Genomic DNA, 18,503 nt, shown 5'->3' with positions numbered 1-18,503 from the left:
CCTCCTGGGCTCTCTCCTGAGAAGCACACGGTCATAAATACACACACACTTTTTGGATTGCTAGCGACAGAGTGATGTGTGTCCACACACTTCCCAGGGGAAAGACACTCGGCTCCACTAATGCCTGTAATCAATCAGGCTCAGAGAGAAGCGAGAGGAGAAGGAGGGATTCACAGAAAGGAAAGCATAAGAAGGGGGCAGATGGAGAAGGAAATATGAAAAGCTAATGCTAATGTCAGTCAGATTCCAGCAAAGGGGGGGGTTGTGTGTAGTTTTGAACAATGTTGTAGACAGCCAGTGCTCACAGCCTTGATCAGTGAAGGAAATTGACAGGTGCTAAAGTACCTGGTGACAAACACTTGGTTGTGGGAGTGTTGTGCGCTTTAGGCCAGCTAGATAAAATGTCATTGCCTTCGTTAATGCTAAAAGGTTCTTTTTTTCTGCCTTGCTTTCAAATCCCATTCGGTACTTGTAGCCATGAGCGTTCCCTTGTTGATTCCTCAGGTGGATGTACTGGACAGACTGGGAAGAGGACCCTAAGGAGAGCAAGCGAGGAAAGATTGAGCGAGCTTGGATGGACGGCTCCAACAGAAACGTGTTCCTGACCAGCAAAACGGTGCTGTGGCCCAACGGTCTGAGCCTGGACATCCCGCAGGGCATCCTTTACTGGGTGGATGCTTACTATGACCGCATTGAGATGGTCCACCTTAATAACAGCTCAGAGCGCAAGGTCAGCATTCACCCCGCATCCTCGGGATTATTTTACTGTGGTCTAGAGGCGGAGTGGTTTACAGGAATCAAGGCAGGGGATTATTCTGACAGGGTCTGACGAGCTGTAAGCAAGCTTATAAGGAAGGAGTTTTAAAGCAAAGGAAGACTGTGGGTGGTCCACCACAATGCAGTTCATAGTCTGTGGGCTTGAGCCCTTTTAATACTGGTCACTCCTTGATGCTATTTTGTTTCCACAGGCCTGTGTGTTGTTTATATTTTGGTTTTATGGTGTTGTTTTTAGCATTTAAAATGTATAATGTTATGGTTGATCAAAATGAATGACACTTAAATATTTACTCCTATACTCTGAATTCCACTAAAAACGGTATTTTAGGGTCACATTGATTTATGATCTGTTTTTTTTGGTACCACTATTGCTGTTTTATTTGCTCATAAACACAAATAGTAACTAGTAGAAAACAAAGAAGGTCCATCACATCACATTTTATGGCCACCACGTATTAATCCAAACATGTTTTGAGCTGAAATTCTGGACACAGAGTACTGTAGCCTTTTTTTTTTTTTTTTTTTTTTTTAAGCTTACTTGCCATTTTATTGCTTTTCTCGCATCCCCAGACGGTGTATGAAGGTCAGGAACTGAACCACGCCTTTGGTCTGTGCCACTATAAACACTTCTTGTTCTGGAACGAGTATCGTAGTGGCGGCATTTACAAGATGGACACCAGCACTGGCACCACCACCCTGCTGCGCAATGAGAGACCGCCCATCTTTGAAATCCGCATGTACGATGCTCAGCAGCAGCAAGGTACAACTTGTATCCATCTATGTTAATCTAGAAATTATGATTGTCGAAAGACAGTACGTGAGGCACAATTGGTGCTATTTTGTGTTTGCGTTAACCCTTGTCTACACATTTATGTTTATTCATCCACAGGCTCTAATGTGTGTCGTGTGTACAATGGCGGCTGCACCAGTCTATGTCTGGCTATACCAGGAGGCAGGCAGTGTGCCTGTGCCGAAGACCAAATACTAGACCCAGCTGACAACACCAGCTGCAAAGGTAAGTTCAAACAAGAATGCTTTGTTTGTGCATGTCAGCCTGAAGTATTTGTCATGGCACTAATTTAGCTCCATTACACATCTAAGGTTTTATTTCCAGTATGTTGGACAAGATGACTCAAGCCGTGTGACTCTGACTGTGTGTTTTTATTGGAACTGCTTGACAAAAATACTTGAACAAATGCAGACATACAGGGGGTGGACACAATAATATAATGCAGTCCAATATAAACTCTGCAATAAATTGTCTTTTTTTAAGCCTAGAATATTGAAGGTGTTCCTTGGTATTTTTGAAATCAAAAGTATTTATTGCAGCACTGTTTATTGTACAAGTGTTAATTTTGTCCACCCCATGTATGTCTTGCAATATCTAGCCAGCTCACCTTCAGTCTACTATGAGTGCGGTGGATTTTTTTCACATTTTTCACAAATCCCCTCTGTTTTTTGGTAATTCAAAACTGTATTTTGCTTTCATGTCCTCAACGTTTTTCACATTCCTTTCATCCCTCCTTTTCTTCAACTTTTCCTTCCACAGCCAACCCTTCTTACGTACCCCCTCCTCAGTGCCAGGCTGGGGAGTTTGCTTGTAAGAACAACCGCTGCATCCAGGAGCGCTGGAAGTGTGACGGAGACAACGACTGCCTAGACAACAGCGACGAGGCTCCTGAGCTGTGCCGTGAGTCACACACACACACACACACACACACACACACACACACACACACACACACACACACACACACACACACACACACACACACACACACACCTCATCTAACATGGTTTGGAAACACCTACCCCTCCTGTTGGTCCTGACTCAGATGACCTTGAGCAGTCTGAATTTGACAGTCTGGTGATGCCAGAATGAAATGACTCTGAATCTAGTGAGTGTGTGTTTATGTGTGCTAATCTTGTGTATATGGGTGCTAATCTTGTGGGTATGGGACTACAGTATATATCTTGCCACACTTTCACCTTTCCATTTCCTGTACAGTACGCCCAGAGGTGTCAAAAGTATTCACATTCATTACTCAAGTAGAAGTATAGATACTAGGGTTTGAAAAGACTTTTGTAGAAGTTGAAGTATCAACTCAAGCTTTTTACTTAAGTAAAAGTGTAAAAGTACTGGTTTCAAAACTACTTAAAGTATAAAAGTAAAAGTAATGTAAGGCTGAGATCTTCAACAGGGGGTCCTCAGAGTCATTGCAGGGGTCCTCCAAATTATTGTACATTTTTGAGTCTTTAAACAAAATAAAAAATAAAATGCCTTAACATAATTCCAACATATTATTAGCAAATATAAATTCCCACTGATGATAGGCTTACTGGCCTATAGGTAAGGTAGTCACTAAGATATCAGCCCACAGATACAGTTAATCCTAGATTTACTGTGCCACATATGTAACATTAAAATATGATTTATAAAATCATGCCAACAATTAATATTTTAATAGCTTATGAAAAAACGTATGTAAGAAGGCTTTAGGTTACCCTAACAGTTATTGTAGGCCCAGTTTAATATGCATCTTAATTTCATACAATATATAGGGGGTCCCTGCTACATCTCACTTTAAGTCAAGTGGTCCTTGGCTTAAAAAACGTTCAAGACCCCTGATGTAAGGGGGGGAAATGCCATTAAGGACAACAGCTTAACTCTAAAACGCGGGGACAAAATCATATGACTATAATAATGTTACAGCTATTAAAATCATACCTGCAAACTCAGAAGGGCTGAAAAAGGTGACACGTAGGCTACATCTCTTCTGTGTTTTTCAGACAATGGCAGCTACAGTCTGGTGTTAGACTCCTCTCCAGTGAAATATAGACACACTTTTACACCGTTTAGCTCTCAGCATTTTATCATGTTTACGCCATCTTCTAGCTAACGCTAGGCTAACCTGCTTCCAACTGTAGTGTTGACTAGCGTCCCGTGCGGCGATGTTCAGTTCCCTCTAACGTCCGTTTTCGGAGCATCGCGCAGGCACCTAAGGCACCGAAATCAGCGTTGCTATTCGGTCCGGTAGATAACGGTCGTTAAGGCACCGGTGGCGTATTAGCGCCGGGTCTGTACAGGTGTTATGGATCGCGTACAAACCAATAGGGTGTCGGAATAGCTATGTTTATACTTCTCATCCAACCACAATCAAATTCACTCCGGATGGAGCGATTTGGATAGGGTTTTTTGTGTGTGTGTTTTTTTGAACGATGACTGACGAGCTGGAATGAAAACAAGCCGAACTGAAATATGAGTAACGAGGCTATTTTTAAAATGTAGGGAGTAGAAAGTACAGATAATTGCGTGAAAATGTAAGGAGTAGAAGTAAAAAGTATGCTGTAAAATAATTACTCCAGTAAAGTATAGATACCCAAAATTTCTACTTAAGAAAGATAACAAAGTATTTGTACTTTGTTACTTGACACCTCTGAGTACGCCTCTCCACACATGGCTTCTCATTTTTCTCTGTTTTCTCCTTCTTGCCCTTCAATGCGTCCTTTCTTCTCTCCAGACCAGCACACCTGTCCCACAGACAGATTTAAGTGCAAGAACAACCGCTGCATCCCTCTGCGTTGGCTGTGTGACGGGGACAATGACTGCGGGAACGACGAGGACGAATCCAACACCACCTGCTCAGGTACACAAACAAGCATACTCCATATCAAAATCCGACAGGTCTTTTTTTTTTTTTTTATCGTTCACAAGTGAAATTAACTCCACTGTGTTGTCTGTTAGCTCGTACCTGCCCGCCTAATCAGTACTCGTGTGCCAGTGGGCGCTGCATCCCTATTTCCTGGACGTGTGACCTGGACGATGACTGCGGTGATCGGTCAGATGAGCCTGCTTCCTGTGGTTGGTCTACTTCAGTGGTTTGGTCTATAGCTGTAGGGTGATTTCTAACTGTTTGTAGATGTTGTTTTTGTGTCTAAACTCTAGTTTTGTCCACAGCCTACCCCACATGTTTCCCCCTCACCCAGTTTACCTGCAACAACGGACGCTGCATCAACATAAACTGGCGCTGTGATAATGGTTAGTGTCAGTTTTTCTCTTTTTTTCTCTCCTCCCCTTCTCTTAGATGTGCCCGTTTACAGTTGCAACTCCTCGCTTTACTTTGTCACAAGTTTGCTCTGCATGTTCCGCCACCACCCTCATATTGGCACACACTCTTCCTTTTTGTCACCTTGTACGTTTGTGGTTTTACCTTTACTGTTTCTTCCGTCTTTAGTTGTACTGTGTTGTTGGTTTTGTTGTTCCGTGTTGTGCTGTTCGCCCACTCTGCTGTCTTCCGTTGGTTCTGTCTTTCAGAAAAGGATTGTGGGGACGGCTCTGATGAGTTGAATTGTCCAAACCTGACCGGTTAGTGCATAGATCAACATGCACCACAACAGCCATGATGCTAGCCTAATGTAGTTCTAGGACTGGCCAAGCTGGCTCAGAAACAGTTAGGACTGCTTTTCTGCTAATTGAACATGGCCACAAGTTGAGGCCAATACTGCTGCCTTTCATATACTGTAGTCTTCTGCACACAGGTTTGAAGCTAAATTAGATTCAATGTATTGTCAACCGAATACATGGGAAAGTGTAGTTGTTGTTAGCCATCATATTAATAAAACTCACTTTAATTCGATATAGATTTAATAGATGCCAGGTTGAATATAAAACGTATTTTAACCACAGAATAGATTACTATGAAATTAACTGCTGTAAAAGGCACTAAAGGTTATAGATTAAGTTGCCCTTTTACATCAGTATGGGTATAAAAGTGCTTATGATGCTCTGCTGCCAAGCTCAATGTATCAGCGCTTGGTACATTCCCTCATGGTGCATGGTCTGATCTATGCAGTTTCTGTCATTATTTACTCTCTCATCTATCATGTTCTGTTTCATTTGTATTCCATGTTTTCACTGTCATTGTGTTAACTGTGAAAAAAGAAAAGCGATGACTTTCTGCATATATTTATATATATATATTGTTTCCCTTTGAGGCAGCGGGCGCCTCATAATGTGACAGGGTGGGTGTAGTTTGACTGTGTTTGTTTTTCAGATAACGACTGCGGGGACAACAGCGACGAGGCAGGCTGTAGTCACTCCTGCTCCAGCGCTCAGTTCAAGTGTAACAGCGGCCGCTGCATCCCAGATTACTGGACCTGTGACGGAGATAATGACTGCGGGGACTACAGCGACGAGACACACGCAAACTGCACTAATCAGGGTCAGTGTCTTAACCTGCCGATCAGGTGGGACAGTTAGGAAACTATTCACTGCAGCAGATTATTATATTTAGGAAATAGGACATAAGGATTTATAAGAAATGTGTATAGACCACCATGCTTGCAACTATACTTTCCAATAGCCAAACAACTCCATATTAAAACTGCAGTGGTAATTCTTGGTCTTTTCTTATGTCATCGTGTCATGAGACATGTCATGTTTTCAGCCCACACCTGCTCTCAAAGAGTGCTGGTTTTGTGTTGGTGTTGACTTCCCGTCCATGTTCATACAGTCATTAAAGCAACTGACATGACTTAAATGTGCATAAAATCTATAAACACACCATAGCTGGTATGGTTTTATGGTGCATTAAACCAATTTTGCATCTCAGTTGCAGTTATTTGTGGCGAATTACATGATCATAAATATGAGTTGCTGCGGCTGATGGGACTGACCGCAGTCGATATACCAGCTTCTAACACACACACTAATAATGTATAATAATAGATTTCTTCTGATCCCAACACCTGGACATGAAAATGCCTGACGAACCCACACATGATGCAATAAGTACTCTGCATCTTGATTCATGAAAACATGGCCCCTTGCCACCAAGAAGATCTTTTATAATAAAAGCCAAAGCTGATATACAACGCCATTATTCACAAACAAATAGCCACTGGTCCTTTTTTAAAACGGATTTATGGAATACAGCTGTGAAAGGTTGCTGTTATTATTATGTGGTGGATGTTTGCATCTCTGCACTGTTATATCATTCATTGCCTGATGTGCACTAGGCACTAAAATCATGACTAGTATTTACATTTTACTCAGTAGATGTAATAGGTCCCTGTCCCCTGTTAGTCACACAGGCACCAATCTAATGGGTACCACCACTGGCACCTAATAACTCTCCCTAGTCGTTTAGCGAGTGATATAATAACCGTAAAGATATACCTACTTACAATTATCTATTTGTTATTATGCTTGTGCTGTTAGGAGCAACATTGAAACAATAACAAAAATGATTCACTGGCAGCTGGTGTGTATGACTAAAAACAGTGACCCTCTGAATGCATACTTGAATCTGTTCGGTCTTTCCCGTTGCTAAGACTTGTTGCCATCCAGATTTCCAACAGACAGCTCATTAGTTTTTGTTTTCACTGTCTTTTGATGCTGAACATTGAATCTGCTCAAGGCTGTGTCTCATGACGTCTTTTTCTCCACAGCCACGCGTCCCCCTGGTGGTTGTCATACAGATGAGTTTCAGTGTCAGATGGACGGCCTGTGCATCCCCCTGCGCTGGCGTTGCGACGGGGACTCTGACTGCATGGACCTGAGCGACGAGAAGAACTGTGAGGGCGTCACGCACATGTGCGATCCAGCTGTCAAGTTTGGCTGCAGGGACTCTGGTGAGGAGACCATACTTTAAACTAATGGGAAGTACGTAAAATCAGATTAAGTCATTCTTTTTTAAAGTAACTTTGCCTACTCTCCATAGCACGCTGTATCAGCAAAGCCTGGGTGTGCGACGGCGACAGCGACTGTGAGGACAACTCCGATGAGGACAACTGTGAGGCGCTGGTGTGTAAGCTCTCTCACCATGTGTGTGCCAACGACTCCACCATCTGCCTGCCTGCAGAGAAACTTTGTGATGGCACTGATGACTGCCCAGATGGCTCCGATGAGAAACTTTGCGGTAAGAGACAACAGTGCCCAGGCTGTGTTTCAGTACAGGGAACGCCATAACAGCGAGTAAAACTCTACATCGTAAATCATGTCTCCAGGGGTTAAGTAACAGTTCTGTGTAGCTATACCTTATCTGATTTTTCTCTGTTTTACAGACCTGTGTTCACTGGACAATGGCGACTGCAGCCATAACTGCACAGTGGCCCCTGGCGAGGGGGTAATCTGTTCCTGCCCACTGGGCATGGAGTTAGGGCTTAACAACAAGACATGTCAAATCCAGAGCTTCTGTGCCAAACACCTTAAGTGCAGTCAACGCTGCGAGCAGGACAAGTTCAGTGTGAAATGTTCTTGTTATGAGGGCTGGGAACTGGAGCCTGACATGGAGAACTGCAAGAGCACAGGTAAAGGACCGGGGAAACAGTATAAGAGGGGGAGATGGTGGGTGTGGAGGGTCAGGAGAAAACAAGAGAGACATTAGTGAAGATTTTGAACATTTGATTGATGGTAGCCGTACAGTAAGCTAGAGAAGTGACTGGGTTCTGGGCTTTGTCAGAGTTGAAGAAGTACGCTGTGGGTTTGGGATCAACCAAAGGAGAGGCCGCTCAGACAGGAAACTGTGGTTAGAGATGACGCAGTATGCCAAAATGTGATACTCCTTTGGACAATAGACAGAGCACTGGAGACAGAAAGAGGAAGAGCTTAAATGCTGTCCACATGAGTATATGACTAAGAAAACATAAAAAAAAAAAAAGATTGGTTGGGCATTGGTTTCTAGCTGTCACTATTATCGTATGAAAAGAAAGAATCTGGAATATTATATAATATAGTGAAGAACAGACTTTGTGTTCAGTCAGCAAAGAGTGCAAGACATTAAAGAAAACGGAAACTGCCAGTCACAGTAAATCAGCTTTGAATTTGATCATTTCTTTAATACATTTATTAAAGAATTTAGTCCTCTCTCCCTGCAGCAACTAGCCAATGAGGAAACGTGAATTTATGATTGTGCTCTTCACTGCCAGGTCTTAGAAACTAGCCACCAGCACCGTGTCATTCATCTGCCTGCCTGTTAGGTACAGATAACTCCTGTCTTATTTACACTGCCCAGGATTAGAGCCACTTTCAACACAGCCCCTCTGTCATTGCACAAGTCACACACCACAGTGGAACATAGCTGTGACATTTTCCACGCTGTGGACCAGAGATGCTCTGCAGTATTTTGACTAACAATAAACGGTGACCAAGCAGAGGGTTTTAACCATTTATTATCTGCTTAGTTCTTTTTTTTAAAGATGGCCACTGGTCTTTTCTGTTCATCTCCCCACAGATCCTTTCAAACCCTTTATCATTTTCTCAAACCGACACGAGATCCGGCGCATTGATCTGAATAAAGGAGAGTTCAGTGTGTTGGTACCGGGCCTGAGGAACACCATTGCCCTGGACTTCCATCTCAGCCAGAGCGCCCTCTATTGGACTGATGTGGTGGAGGACAAGATCTATCGTGGCAAACTGTCCGAGAATGGAGGTGAGCATTTTTAACACGGTCAGTTATCTTTTAAAGACTTTTTTTTTGTACCATCTAGGATTAAATATACAGTACTTTTTAAGGTCCACCTTCTAGAATTCTCCCAGAGCTTTAAGCCACATCACATGGTCTTCATCATTGGATAGAGATTGTACCGGTTCACATCAGGGGATTTTCATTACATTTGATTAGGACAGCACCATTAGATAAAGTGAAGATAAACATTTGGAATATTCAATGTTCTAAGCCAGACAAAGTGTTGAGAGCAAGATGGATTAGAGAGACTTTTATGAGTCGTGAAATATGGTATTGCATACTGGGGACATAAAATGTTGTTCTGTTGAGGTAAACCATCTTTACTTATTGAAATTTCAGTTTTATCTATTTTGTTGTGACTAAAATGTTTGTGACAGTGCCTAGCGGGCAAGAATATTCAGTAAAATGTGTAAGATTTCAGCATGTAAAGCTGCACTGTTGGTGTTGTTACTATGTCTTACTGTGAGCAGAAGATCAGATGTGGTTTCACAAAGACCAGGCCAGTCAATCATGACCAGCGTGCATGGCAAACAACAGCCTTCCATCACCGCAGCAGTAATAATGAGCAAACCAAGTGTACGAGTTAACATTTAAGTCGTGTCGCATTTATGTATTTGTCTGTGCAAGTGGTTTTTCTGTGCCACGTTTACTTAGCACAGCCAATAGGCTACATACAGTGAGTGTGTGTTTTCATTGCTCCACACAGGATAATGACTCATCTCAAATAATTAGACATGTCCCTCTGATTAGGGACCCAGTGGAAAATGAAAGGGAGAGAAAGAGGCTGGAAAATGTCTCTCTTTAGCCCTGCAAGACACCACATATTTAGTTGTTTTTTTAAGGCCCACTCTGTAATTGTAGTATCACATCCCCTGCTGAGCCACTACTGTATTTATTTATGTTTTCATTTATCGTGCTGACGTGTTTTTTCCCAAACAGCATCTAACCATTTTAATAAAAGGAATACAGTTTGTGATGCAATGCTCGCTTTGAATCCAAATAGCTTGATCACATTTACATCATTTGTAAATACTGAAGCAAAGCGTATCAGTGCTTTGGGTTACAGTGCAATCTGAAATGTTGCCAACAGCAAATCTCAGCTTTCGAAGCCTTTATCCGTACATATTGAAATACTGTGAGAATTCATTAAGAAACTTAAGTGCCCCTGAGGAATGTTTGTTTTATTGAGTTGTGAGATATAATATAGATTCAGATTTCTGTAGCAGTTTTAATCTTAGATGGGTGATACAAAAACATGTATCCACACGTGCTGCATATTTTCTCTGTTCCACGATGTTAAATAGTAAGATAGATTTTACACACAATCAAAGTTAATGACATTTGTCAAGGATAAAAACACAGTAAAGTTAAAATTTCCATTGTAGTTCTCATTAGAAAAGGGAAAAGGTAATCTTTCTGTCAGGTAAGACATTTGAAAAGACATACAGTACAAAACAAAACAAAACGTGTTGACCATTTATTTGTCCTCGTAGCTTTAACCAGCTTCGATGTGGTAATCCAGTATGGGCTGGCTACCCCTGAGGGCTTGGCAGTGGACTGGATAGCAGGAAACATTTACTGGGTGGAAAGCAACCTGGATCAGATAGAGGTGGCCAAGTTGGACGGCACCATGAGGACCACGCTGCTGGCTGGGGAGGTGGAGCACCCTCGAGCTATCGCCCTGGATCCCCGGGATGGGTATGCTTACTGTAACTTACCTCCTGCAGTTTGGGGTCACTTAGAAATTTCCATTCCACTCCATTATAGACAGAATACCAGCTGAGGTTAGTTGCATTGTTTTTATTTAACTAAGGCAACAGTTTTCAGATTACATTATGTGCTTACATAATTGCAAAAGGGTTGTCCAATGTTTTCTCAGTTAGCCTTTTAAATGATATCAGATTCATAAACAGAATGTGCCTTTGGAACATTTGGATGAATGGTTGCTGATAGTGGGCAATGTAGACATTGCATTAAAGATCAGCCACTTCTTTCTACAACAGTCGAGAACCCCTTTTGCAATTATGTAAGCACATAATGTAATCTGAAAACTGCTGCCCTGGTTAAAAAAACCATACAACTGATCTCAGCTGGTATTGTCTAGAAATGTCTAAGTGACCCCAAACTTTTGACCGGGTGTGTGTGTGTGTGTGTGTGTGTGTGTGTGTGTGTGTGTGTGTGTGTGTGTGTGTGTGTGTGTGTGTGTGTGTGTGTGTGTGTGTGTGTGTGTGTGTGTGTGTGTGTGTGTGTGTGTGTGTGTGTGTGTGTGTGTGTGTGTGTGTGTGTGTGTGTGTGTGTGTGTGTGTGTGTGTGTGTGTGTGTGTGTGTGTGCACACACACACATTTAGGTAACACTTATAACCATCACTAATAAATGGTAAAATGATAGTAACTTAAACTTAAGTTAATAGTTATTTTACTGTTGACAAACAATTCTATGATGATTAATAGGGTTTACTTATTATTAGTAATGTTATCATTTATGTTATTTTATACTTTAGTTTTGCACACATAGCATTTTATATATAAGATTATTTGTTAATGAATACCAAATGATTTCTAAACCTTTAAGAAATCATTTTAAAACTAGTATTAAAGTTGCAACTGATGATTGTAATACCTCGTTAATGGTTAATAAATACTTTGTAAAGCATCTATAAACATTATTTAGCTAGCTATTATTATTAGCTATATTATAGTGCACAAATTATCAAATCATCTTTTTTATAGAAATAAAAGATTGGATGGGTGCAAAGTAATGTTACTTGATGCTTTATAAACAACTTATTAATCATTAACAAATTACTATAAGAATAAGTTGCAACTTTATAATAGCCATCCAAATAATGTTTATAGATTCATTATTAACCATTGAAAAATAATTAACAATCTATCTAAATGTACAAACTAATTATTTTATATTACACTAAACTATGCTATAAGAACATAAATTATATCATTAGTAATAATTGTTAGTAATAACATAGTAAACACAAACAAGTCATCATTTCATTGTTTGTCAACAGTAAAATAAGAAAACATTCAAGTTTAATTAATTATCAATTTGCCATTTATTAATCATGGTTATTGTAAGTGTTACCATCCTGAACCTATTGCACCTTCATCTTTTAATAACTGCATGTCCATGTTGTGCCATGACGTTGCAGGATCCTCTTCTGGACCGACTGGGATGCCAGCTTGCCCAGGATTGAAGCTGCATCCATGAGTGGAGAAGGCAGGAAGACCATCCATAAGGAAACAGGCAATGGAGGCTGGCCAAATGGACTCACTGTGGATTATCTAGAGCGCCGCATCCTCTGGATCGATGCCAGGTCATACATAGACATGAACACACTGACACAAACCCCTTTATTTGATATTCATGCGGTATCTTTCAGTCATACCCAGACATTAACTGAAAAGTTGTGCTATATGCAGGTCTGACGCCATTTATTCAGCCAAGTACGATGGTTCTGGGCTGATTGAGGTTCTGAGGGGACATGAGTATCTGTCGCATCCCTTTGCTGTCACTATGTATGGCGGAGAGGTTTACTGGACGGACTGGAGGACCAACACGCTGGCAAAGGCAAACAAGTGGACAGGAAGCAACGTCACTGTGGTCCAGAGAACAAACACGCAACCTTTTGATCTTCAGGTGTACCATCCATCCAGACAGCCGCAGGGTGAGAAACACACACACGTGAACATACACACACTGTCGATCTACAGTTTCAAAATGAATGCTCAGAAACGTTGATACAGCTACAGAAGCAACTAGTTTGTTCCTTTACAACTAGTATATACATTATGACACTGACAACTCAATATTAATTCAATTCAATTCAATTTTATTTATAGTATCAAATCATAACAAGAGTTATCTCGAGACACTTTACAGATAGAGTAGGTCTAGACCACACTCTATAATTTACAAAGCCCCAACAATTCCAACAATTACAGTAATTCATTATTTACTATTATTTAATTATTACACATGCTTATTTATTAGATGTTATAAGTATACACATTCTGAGTTATTTTTTTATACTCCCTTCTCCCTAGCACCTAACCCATGTGTGGCTAAAGATGGCAAGGAGCCCTGCTCTCATCTATGTCTCATCAACTACAATCAGACCTTCTCGTGTGCCTGCCCTCACCTCATGAAGCTGGGCCTTGACAAACGCACTTGCTATGGTAAGCGGGAACACATGTACATAAATACAGTTACTGTAGAAAGCATACTCTTTGATTCTTCTTTGAGCTAGCAGACAATTTTCCCCTCTGCTTGTCCTGGCAAGTTGAATGCTACAGTGTAATCCCTGTCCCTGCAGAATTGTTCCATCTATGGGAGTGCATGTGTGCGTGTGTGTGCATGTGTGTGCGTGCGTGTGTGTGTGTGTGTGTGTTTGTGTGCGTGTGTGCGTGCGTGTGTGTGTTTGTGTGCGTGTGTGTGTGTGTGAGAGACAGAGACGATTGAACAATCTGGACTTTTTTCACTTTGAGGTGCGTGACAGCTTTGGAGCGCATTGAAGTGTCTGTCCGTGAAAAGTGAGAACGGGCCTGTTTATTTAGTGTGTGAGTTTAGTATTCAGGGCAGCACTTTCTATTATCTTCAGAGGTTATGGAATGGAGAGGCCCATTCTGTCAATGCGGGTGTCAGCCTCAACCCTCCGCATTCACCACCTACAGTAGTCTGGCCGATACAGCCTGACACTGTCATTACTCTCCCCCTCCCTACGTCTCTATCCCCCTCTTCCTGTCCATCATTTAAGCTGCACACAGTTAAGTGATGATAGGACTGTTGAGACTAATGCAATTGTAACGTCTCTGCACTGATTGAATTCACTCTCCCTGTCATGGCTGTGCTATTGAGTTAGCTAGCCAGACAGACACGATCATTAGAGTCAAAGATGCAATTGCATTGACTGTTTGTTCAAGTGGCGGGAATAATGCGCAGATGCACCCATCCATGCTTCAACCACCTATCCCCAAAACTTTCACATTAGTGTGCACTCATGCATTTGACTTTTGACCTGAAGCTGGATTAACTCCTGATTACCCCTAATTAAATGCTAAAGGCTTTCAGAATTACTGAAGGATGCATGTCAACATGTTTCACACCCTACAGAGTCTCGTCAGTTCCTGCTGTATGCTCGCCAGATTGAGATCAGAGGAGTGGACATCGACAACCCCTACTACAACTACATCATCTCCTTCACCGTGCCTGACATTGACAATGTGACTGTGGTGGACTATGACGCTTTGGAGCACCGTATCTACTGGTCAGACGTCCGCACCCAGACCATTAAGAGAGCTTTCATCAATGGCACTGGAGTTGAGACTGTGGTCTCTGCTGGTATGAAGGAGGCAACACAATAGAATACATACCAGATTTAAGGCTCATTGTTGGATTTTTTTCTTTTCTTTTCAAGAAGACACTGTTCATTGCAGTTTGCAGTAAACAATGTCCTTGTAAGAAGAACATGAGGAAAAAAACAAAAATTAACTTGATTTCAAATTGTTTTCCCTCACAGTTCTGTATAAAACGATAAAGGGATAATTTGCCATTTATCCATTTTCAGGTTTTCATTTTCTCATCACATTTGAGAGACCAAGTTTTGCATTTTATTAAATGCTTTAATCCATTTTTCTGAAATTCAAACAAAGCCACAAGTCCCAGATTTATTTGGAGGGTAGTATCTTTTTGCTTGACACGTACTGTAGCTTTAGCCGCCGTCTTTTTTCATGATGACATCATGCTGTGTGCAACCATCAAGTGCATATTTAAGACCCTTTTTCATGGCTCTCAATTTCAAACGAGACAAAGTCTTCAACCACAGAGTCATCACAGAGTTAGCATTAATTATCTAGCTAGCTACAGCTGATAAAATCTGTTAGCGACAGTCATTATTTCAGCGAACTAAGTGGCTGTAGGTCAGAACAAAGAAGCCTGCCTTGACTGAGAAGTTAATTAATGGCTCTGTGTGTATGTTGCTTATCTTTCTTCAGATCTGCCCAACGCTCACGGCCTGGCAGTGGACTGGGTGTCCAGGAACCTGTTCTGGACCAGTTATGATGCCAATAAGAAACAGATCAATGTTGCCAGACTGGACGGCTCCTTCAAAAATGCTGTCATCCAGGGCCTGGACAAACCACACTGTCTAGTGCTGCATCCAATACTGGGGTTGGTCACACGCACGCACACACACACACACACACACAAGCACTAAAGCTGTCACAGTTAGTCAAAATGAACCTTTCAGAAATTGTTCTCAGACACCCTCTTGATTTTACCTTTAACCTACAACACATACACAACGTCTGGCTGTCGGGCTCCCCTCGGTTTGCAGTCAGCGATGACAGGCGGAGTAGTTCGCTATAGATGGTCGCCGACCTTTTGAATGTTTCTTCACTCAGGCTGCGGTTCCAATTTTTCTCCCCTCATGTCATCTTTCTCCTCCGTCGCTCTCTTTCTCCACCTTGCTCCATTTCTATTTTTTGAACGATAGCTTCTGCGCTCAGATGGACTGTGTATGAATTATTTACTGCCAGTGCCTCTGTCGCTTTCTGTCGCTATTTTTGTTCCAGTGTTTATCTTAACTTCCTGGCCCGTCCTGCCTTGTGTAACAAATGTCCATTTCTCTCCCGTCTTCCCCCTTGAAACCTCATCCCCCTCAGCTCCCCGAACAGAGCCTGGCCTCGGCTTCTCCTCTTACCAGCAGAGCAGAGACAGATCATCTGTATTTATATATTCAGTTTTGTCCTGCAGGAATATGTGTGCTATTGAGTATTTGAGATGGATAAAGAAAGGATATTTTCTTAAGAAATGGCTCTGCCTCCTTGTGTTTTTTGTGTACTCCTACCTCTCTTTCGAAGACTTTGCCTACTTAAGCACGGGAATGTTTCCGATTTGAGCATTGTTGGCATGGGGGAAAATGAGAAGCAGATGCTGGATCCATATAATGGGGGTGTCTCCTCCTTCTGGCACACAAACACACTGCCCAGAATACATCCAGTGGGTGGGGGCAAAGAGAGTCGGAGAGGGACAAACTCAAACTCGTATGTGTGTGTGTGTGTGTGTGTGTGTGTGTGTGTGTGTGTGTGTGTGTGTGTTTGAGCGTTTGAGCGTTTGAGCGTGCAAAAACATGAGAATGGGGGCGTTTAAATGCCTCCGAAACTTTATTTAAAGATGTGTTGACAAACAAATGAAGGGTGTGGTGGATGTTGTGGGATTTAACAGGAATTGGGGGCAGAGGAAAGGTACCCTTTAAACATAGATTACACACAGTCTAAACACAGTGACACACAATCACATTGTCCTGTATACTCATACATACTCATACTGCATGCGTGTGTGGGTGTTAGTGAGGACTTTGACCAGTTTGAGGAGCAAGGGTCATTTTTCAGCTGCTGAATTAAAGTGAATCTCTACAGCTATATTTCTGCTTCGCCCAACCCAACCATGGCCACACATGTAAAAGTAACAATTTAAACGCAGCAACCCAACAATCAAGCAACAAAAGTAATAACATAACATAGTCATAACAAACATCACACAATAAAATTTTAAAAGATTTTCAGCTGTTCCAGTTTAGTTTCAAATCAATCTGGTTGTTGTTTCTTTGAGATTTAAATGAAAGAGCAGATGTGAGATGGATTGGCTTTACTGCGACAGGAAGTCCAGACAGCAAATTGATTGCGTCAAATCACTTCTTAAACCTTTTTTTTTGTGAAGCTCGTGAGTGATATTCTGTGGCCTATTGACTGCGTTTAGCGAACAAGTTAAATTAGGATGTGCTGAAAATAAATCAAAGTTCTCTCTCTGCCTGCCTCTTTCAGGAAACTCTACTGGACAGATGGGGACAACATCAGCATAGCCAACACAGACGGCAGCAACCGCAGTGTCCTCTTCACCAGCCAGAAAGGCCCTGTCGGTGAGTGACACGTTCTGTACAGTACCTCTTTGTGTTACTGCGTGAGAGAGAGCGCACCCTAGTGACAAGGCAGGTCATTACAAGTCAGCGCTCTCTTTGTTTTCCAGGTCTCTCCATTGACTTTGACACTGAGCAGCTGTACTGGATCAGCTCAGGAAACAGCACCATCAACCGCTGTAAACTGGACGGCTCTGGACTGGAAGTCCTTGAGGGGGTGAAGGGCAAGCTGACCAAGGCTACTGCTCTGGCCATCATGGGTACGTCTCCAGAAATATGCCATGTCATTTTAGCCAGCGATGTAGCTCAGCCATGCCATATGATAACTTGACCGTGTTGCATGTGTATGTCTGTGCCTTTTGAACTGTTGCTCTGAGTTAGGTTGCGGTAAAGGGTTCTTCCAGTGTTAGGTCTGAGAGTGTTGAGCCTCCTGTCGTGTGTCGTACCCTTTAGGAGACAAATTGTGGTGGGCGGACCAAGGAACTGACCAGATAGGAACCTGTGACAAGAAGGACGGCGGCAACTGGAAAGTCCTGAGGAACAGCACTTCCCCCATGATGCACATGAAAATCTACAATGAAACTGTGCAGAAAGGTGAAGGGCTGGCAGCCATACGGCAACTTCTTCTCAGCCTGTGCAACATTTGTTTGGTTAAATATGTTAAAAATAGGAAAATATGACCTTGTCTCATTGAAGGTCTGTTTTGCTTGCTGCATGTAGCCTGTTTATCTATGCCAAAGCACGTCTGTTTATGTCTCTGTAACCCCTCTTTGATTTGTTTTGTGTATTTGTTCTGTGCTTTTGTGTTCCCAGGCACCAATCTCTGCAGCAATAACAATGGAGACTGTTCCCAGCTGTGTCTCCCCACCTCCCCGACCACCAGAGCCTGCATGTGCACTGCAGGATACAGCCTGCGCACAGGGCAACAGTCTTGTGAGGGTATGGCACATTCATACACAGAACTTTTTCTTGATTTAGCAAAATTTCGGGTTTAAGAATTGATGAAAATGATTAATGCGTGCTGCAACACAAACTTTTCAAAGGCTCAAAACATGGAATTATATTTATTTGCTGTAGGTGTTGGCTCTTTCCTGCTGTACTCTGTGCATGAAGGCATACGTGGTATTCCTTTGGACCCATTAGACAAGTCTGATGCCTTGGTACCAGTGTCAGGCACATCCCTGGCTGTGGGCATAGATTTCCATGCTGGTAAGACTTTTTTGTACAACACATGTTTTTGGTTTTTTTTCCTCTCAAATGCTACATAAGGAAGGTATTTTGTTTCTTAGCTAAAATAAAATGTAGTATGCATTACTGTATAAGGGTA

General features: G+C 42.1%; 1 protein-coding gene across 1 annotated transcript in view; it reads left to right on the top strand.

Moving 5' to 3' along the window:
- Positions 1 to 18,503, top strand: part of LOC114554426 (low-density lipoprotein receptor-related protein 1) — a 97,323-nt gene that overhangs the window by 51,241 nt on the left and 27,579 nt on the right. The window contains exons 13-35 of the mRNA XM_028576267.1: positions 505 to 730; positions 1,348 to 1,537; positions 1,667 to 1,792; positions 2,327 to 2,467; positions 4,299 to 4,424; positions 4,523 to 4,639; positions 4,736 to 4,816; positions 5,832 to 5,999; positions 7,228 to 7,410; positions 7,500 to 7,697; positions 7,843 to 8,088; positions 9,012 to 9,209; positions 10,739 to 10,943; positions 12,413 to 12,577; positions 12,684 to 12,928; positions 13,308 to 13,439; positions 14,374 to 14,601; positions 15,255 to 15,429; positions 17,085 to 17,179; positions 17,287 to 17,436; positions 17,630 to 17,770; positions 17,990 to 18,115; positions 18,254 to 18,385. Coding sequence (XP_028432068.1) covers positions 505 to 730; positions 1,348 to 1,537; positions 1,667 to 1,792; positions 2,327 to 2,467; positions 4,299 to 4,424; positions 4,523 to 4,639; positions 4,736 to 4,816; positions 5,832 to 5,999; positions 7,228 to 7,410; positions 7,500 to 7,697; positions 7,843 to 8,088; positions 9,012 to 9,209; positions 10,739 to 10,943; positions 12,413 to 12,577; positions 12,684 to 12,928; positions 13,308 to 13,439; positions 14,374 to 14,601; positions 15,255 to 15,429; positions 17,085 to 17,179; positions 17,287 to 17,436; positions 17,630 to 17,770; positions 17,990 to 18,115; positions 18,254 to 18,385 — 3,794 coding nt within the window. The remainder of the gene's footprint in view (positions 1 to 504; positions 731 to 1,347; positions 1,538 to 1,666; positions 1,793 to 2,326; positions 2,468 to 4,298; positions 4,425 to 4,522; positions 4,640 to 4,735; positions 4,817 to 5,831; positions 6,000 to 7,227; positions 7,411 to 7,499; positions 7,698 to 7,842; positions 8,089 to 9,011; positions 9,210 to 10,738; positions 10,944 to 12,412; positions 12,578 to 12,683; positions 12,929 to 13,307; positions 13,440 to 14,373; positions 14,602 to 15,254; positions 15,430 to 17,084; positions 17,180 to 17,286; positions 17,437 to 17,629; positions 17,771 to 17,989; positions 18,116 to 18,253; positions 18,386 to 18,503) is intronic.

The sequence above is a fragment of the Perca flavescens genome, chromosome 4 (assembly GCF_004354835.1).
Source record: "Perca flavescens isolate YP-PL-M2 chromosome 4, PFLA_1.0, whole genome shotgun sequence".
Classification (NCBI taxonomy): Eukaryota; Metazoa; Chordata; class Actinopteri; order Perciformes; family Percidae; genus Perca; species Perca flavescens.
The sequence above is the reverse complement of the archived record's forward strand: the minus strand, read 5'-3'. Positions and strand labels throughout refer to the sequence as shown.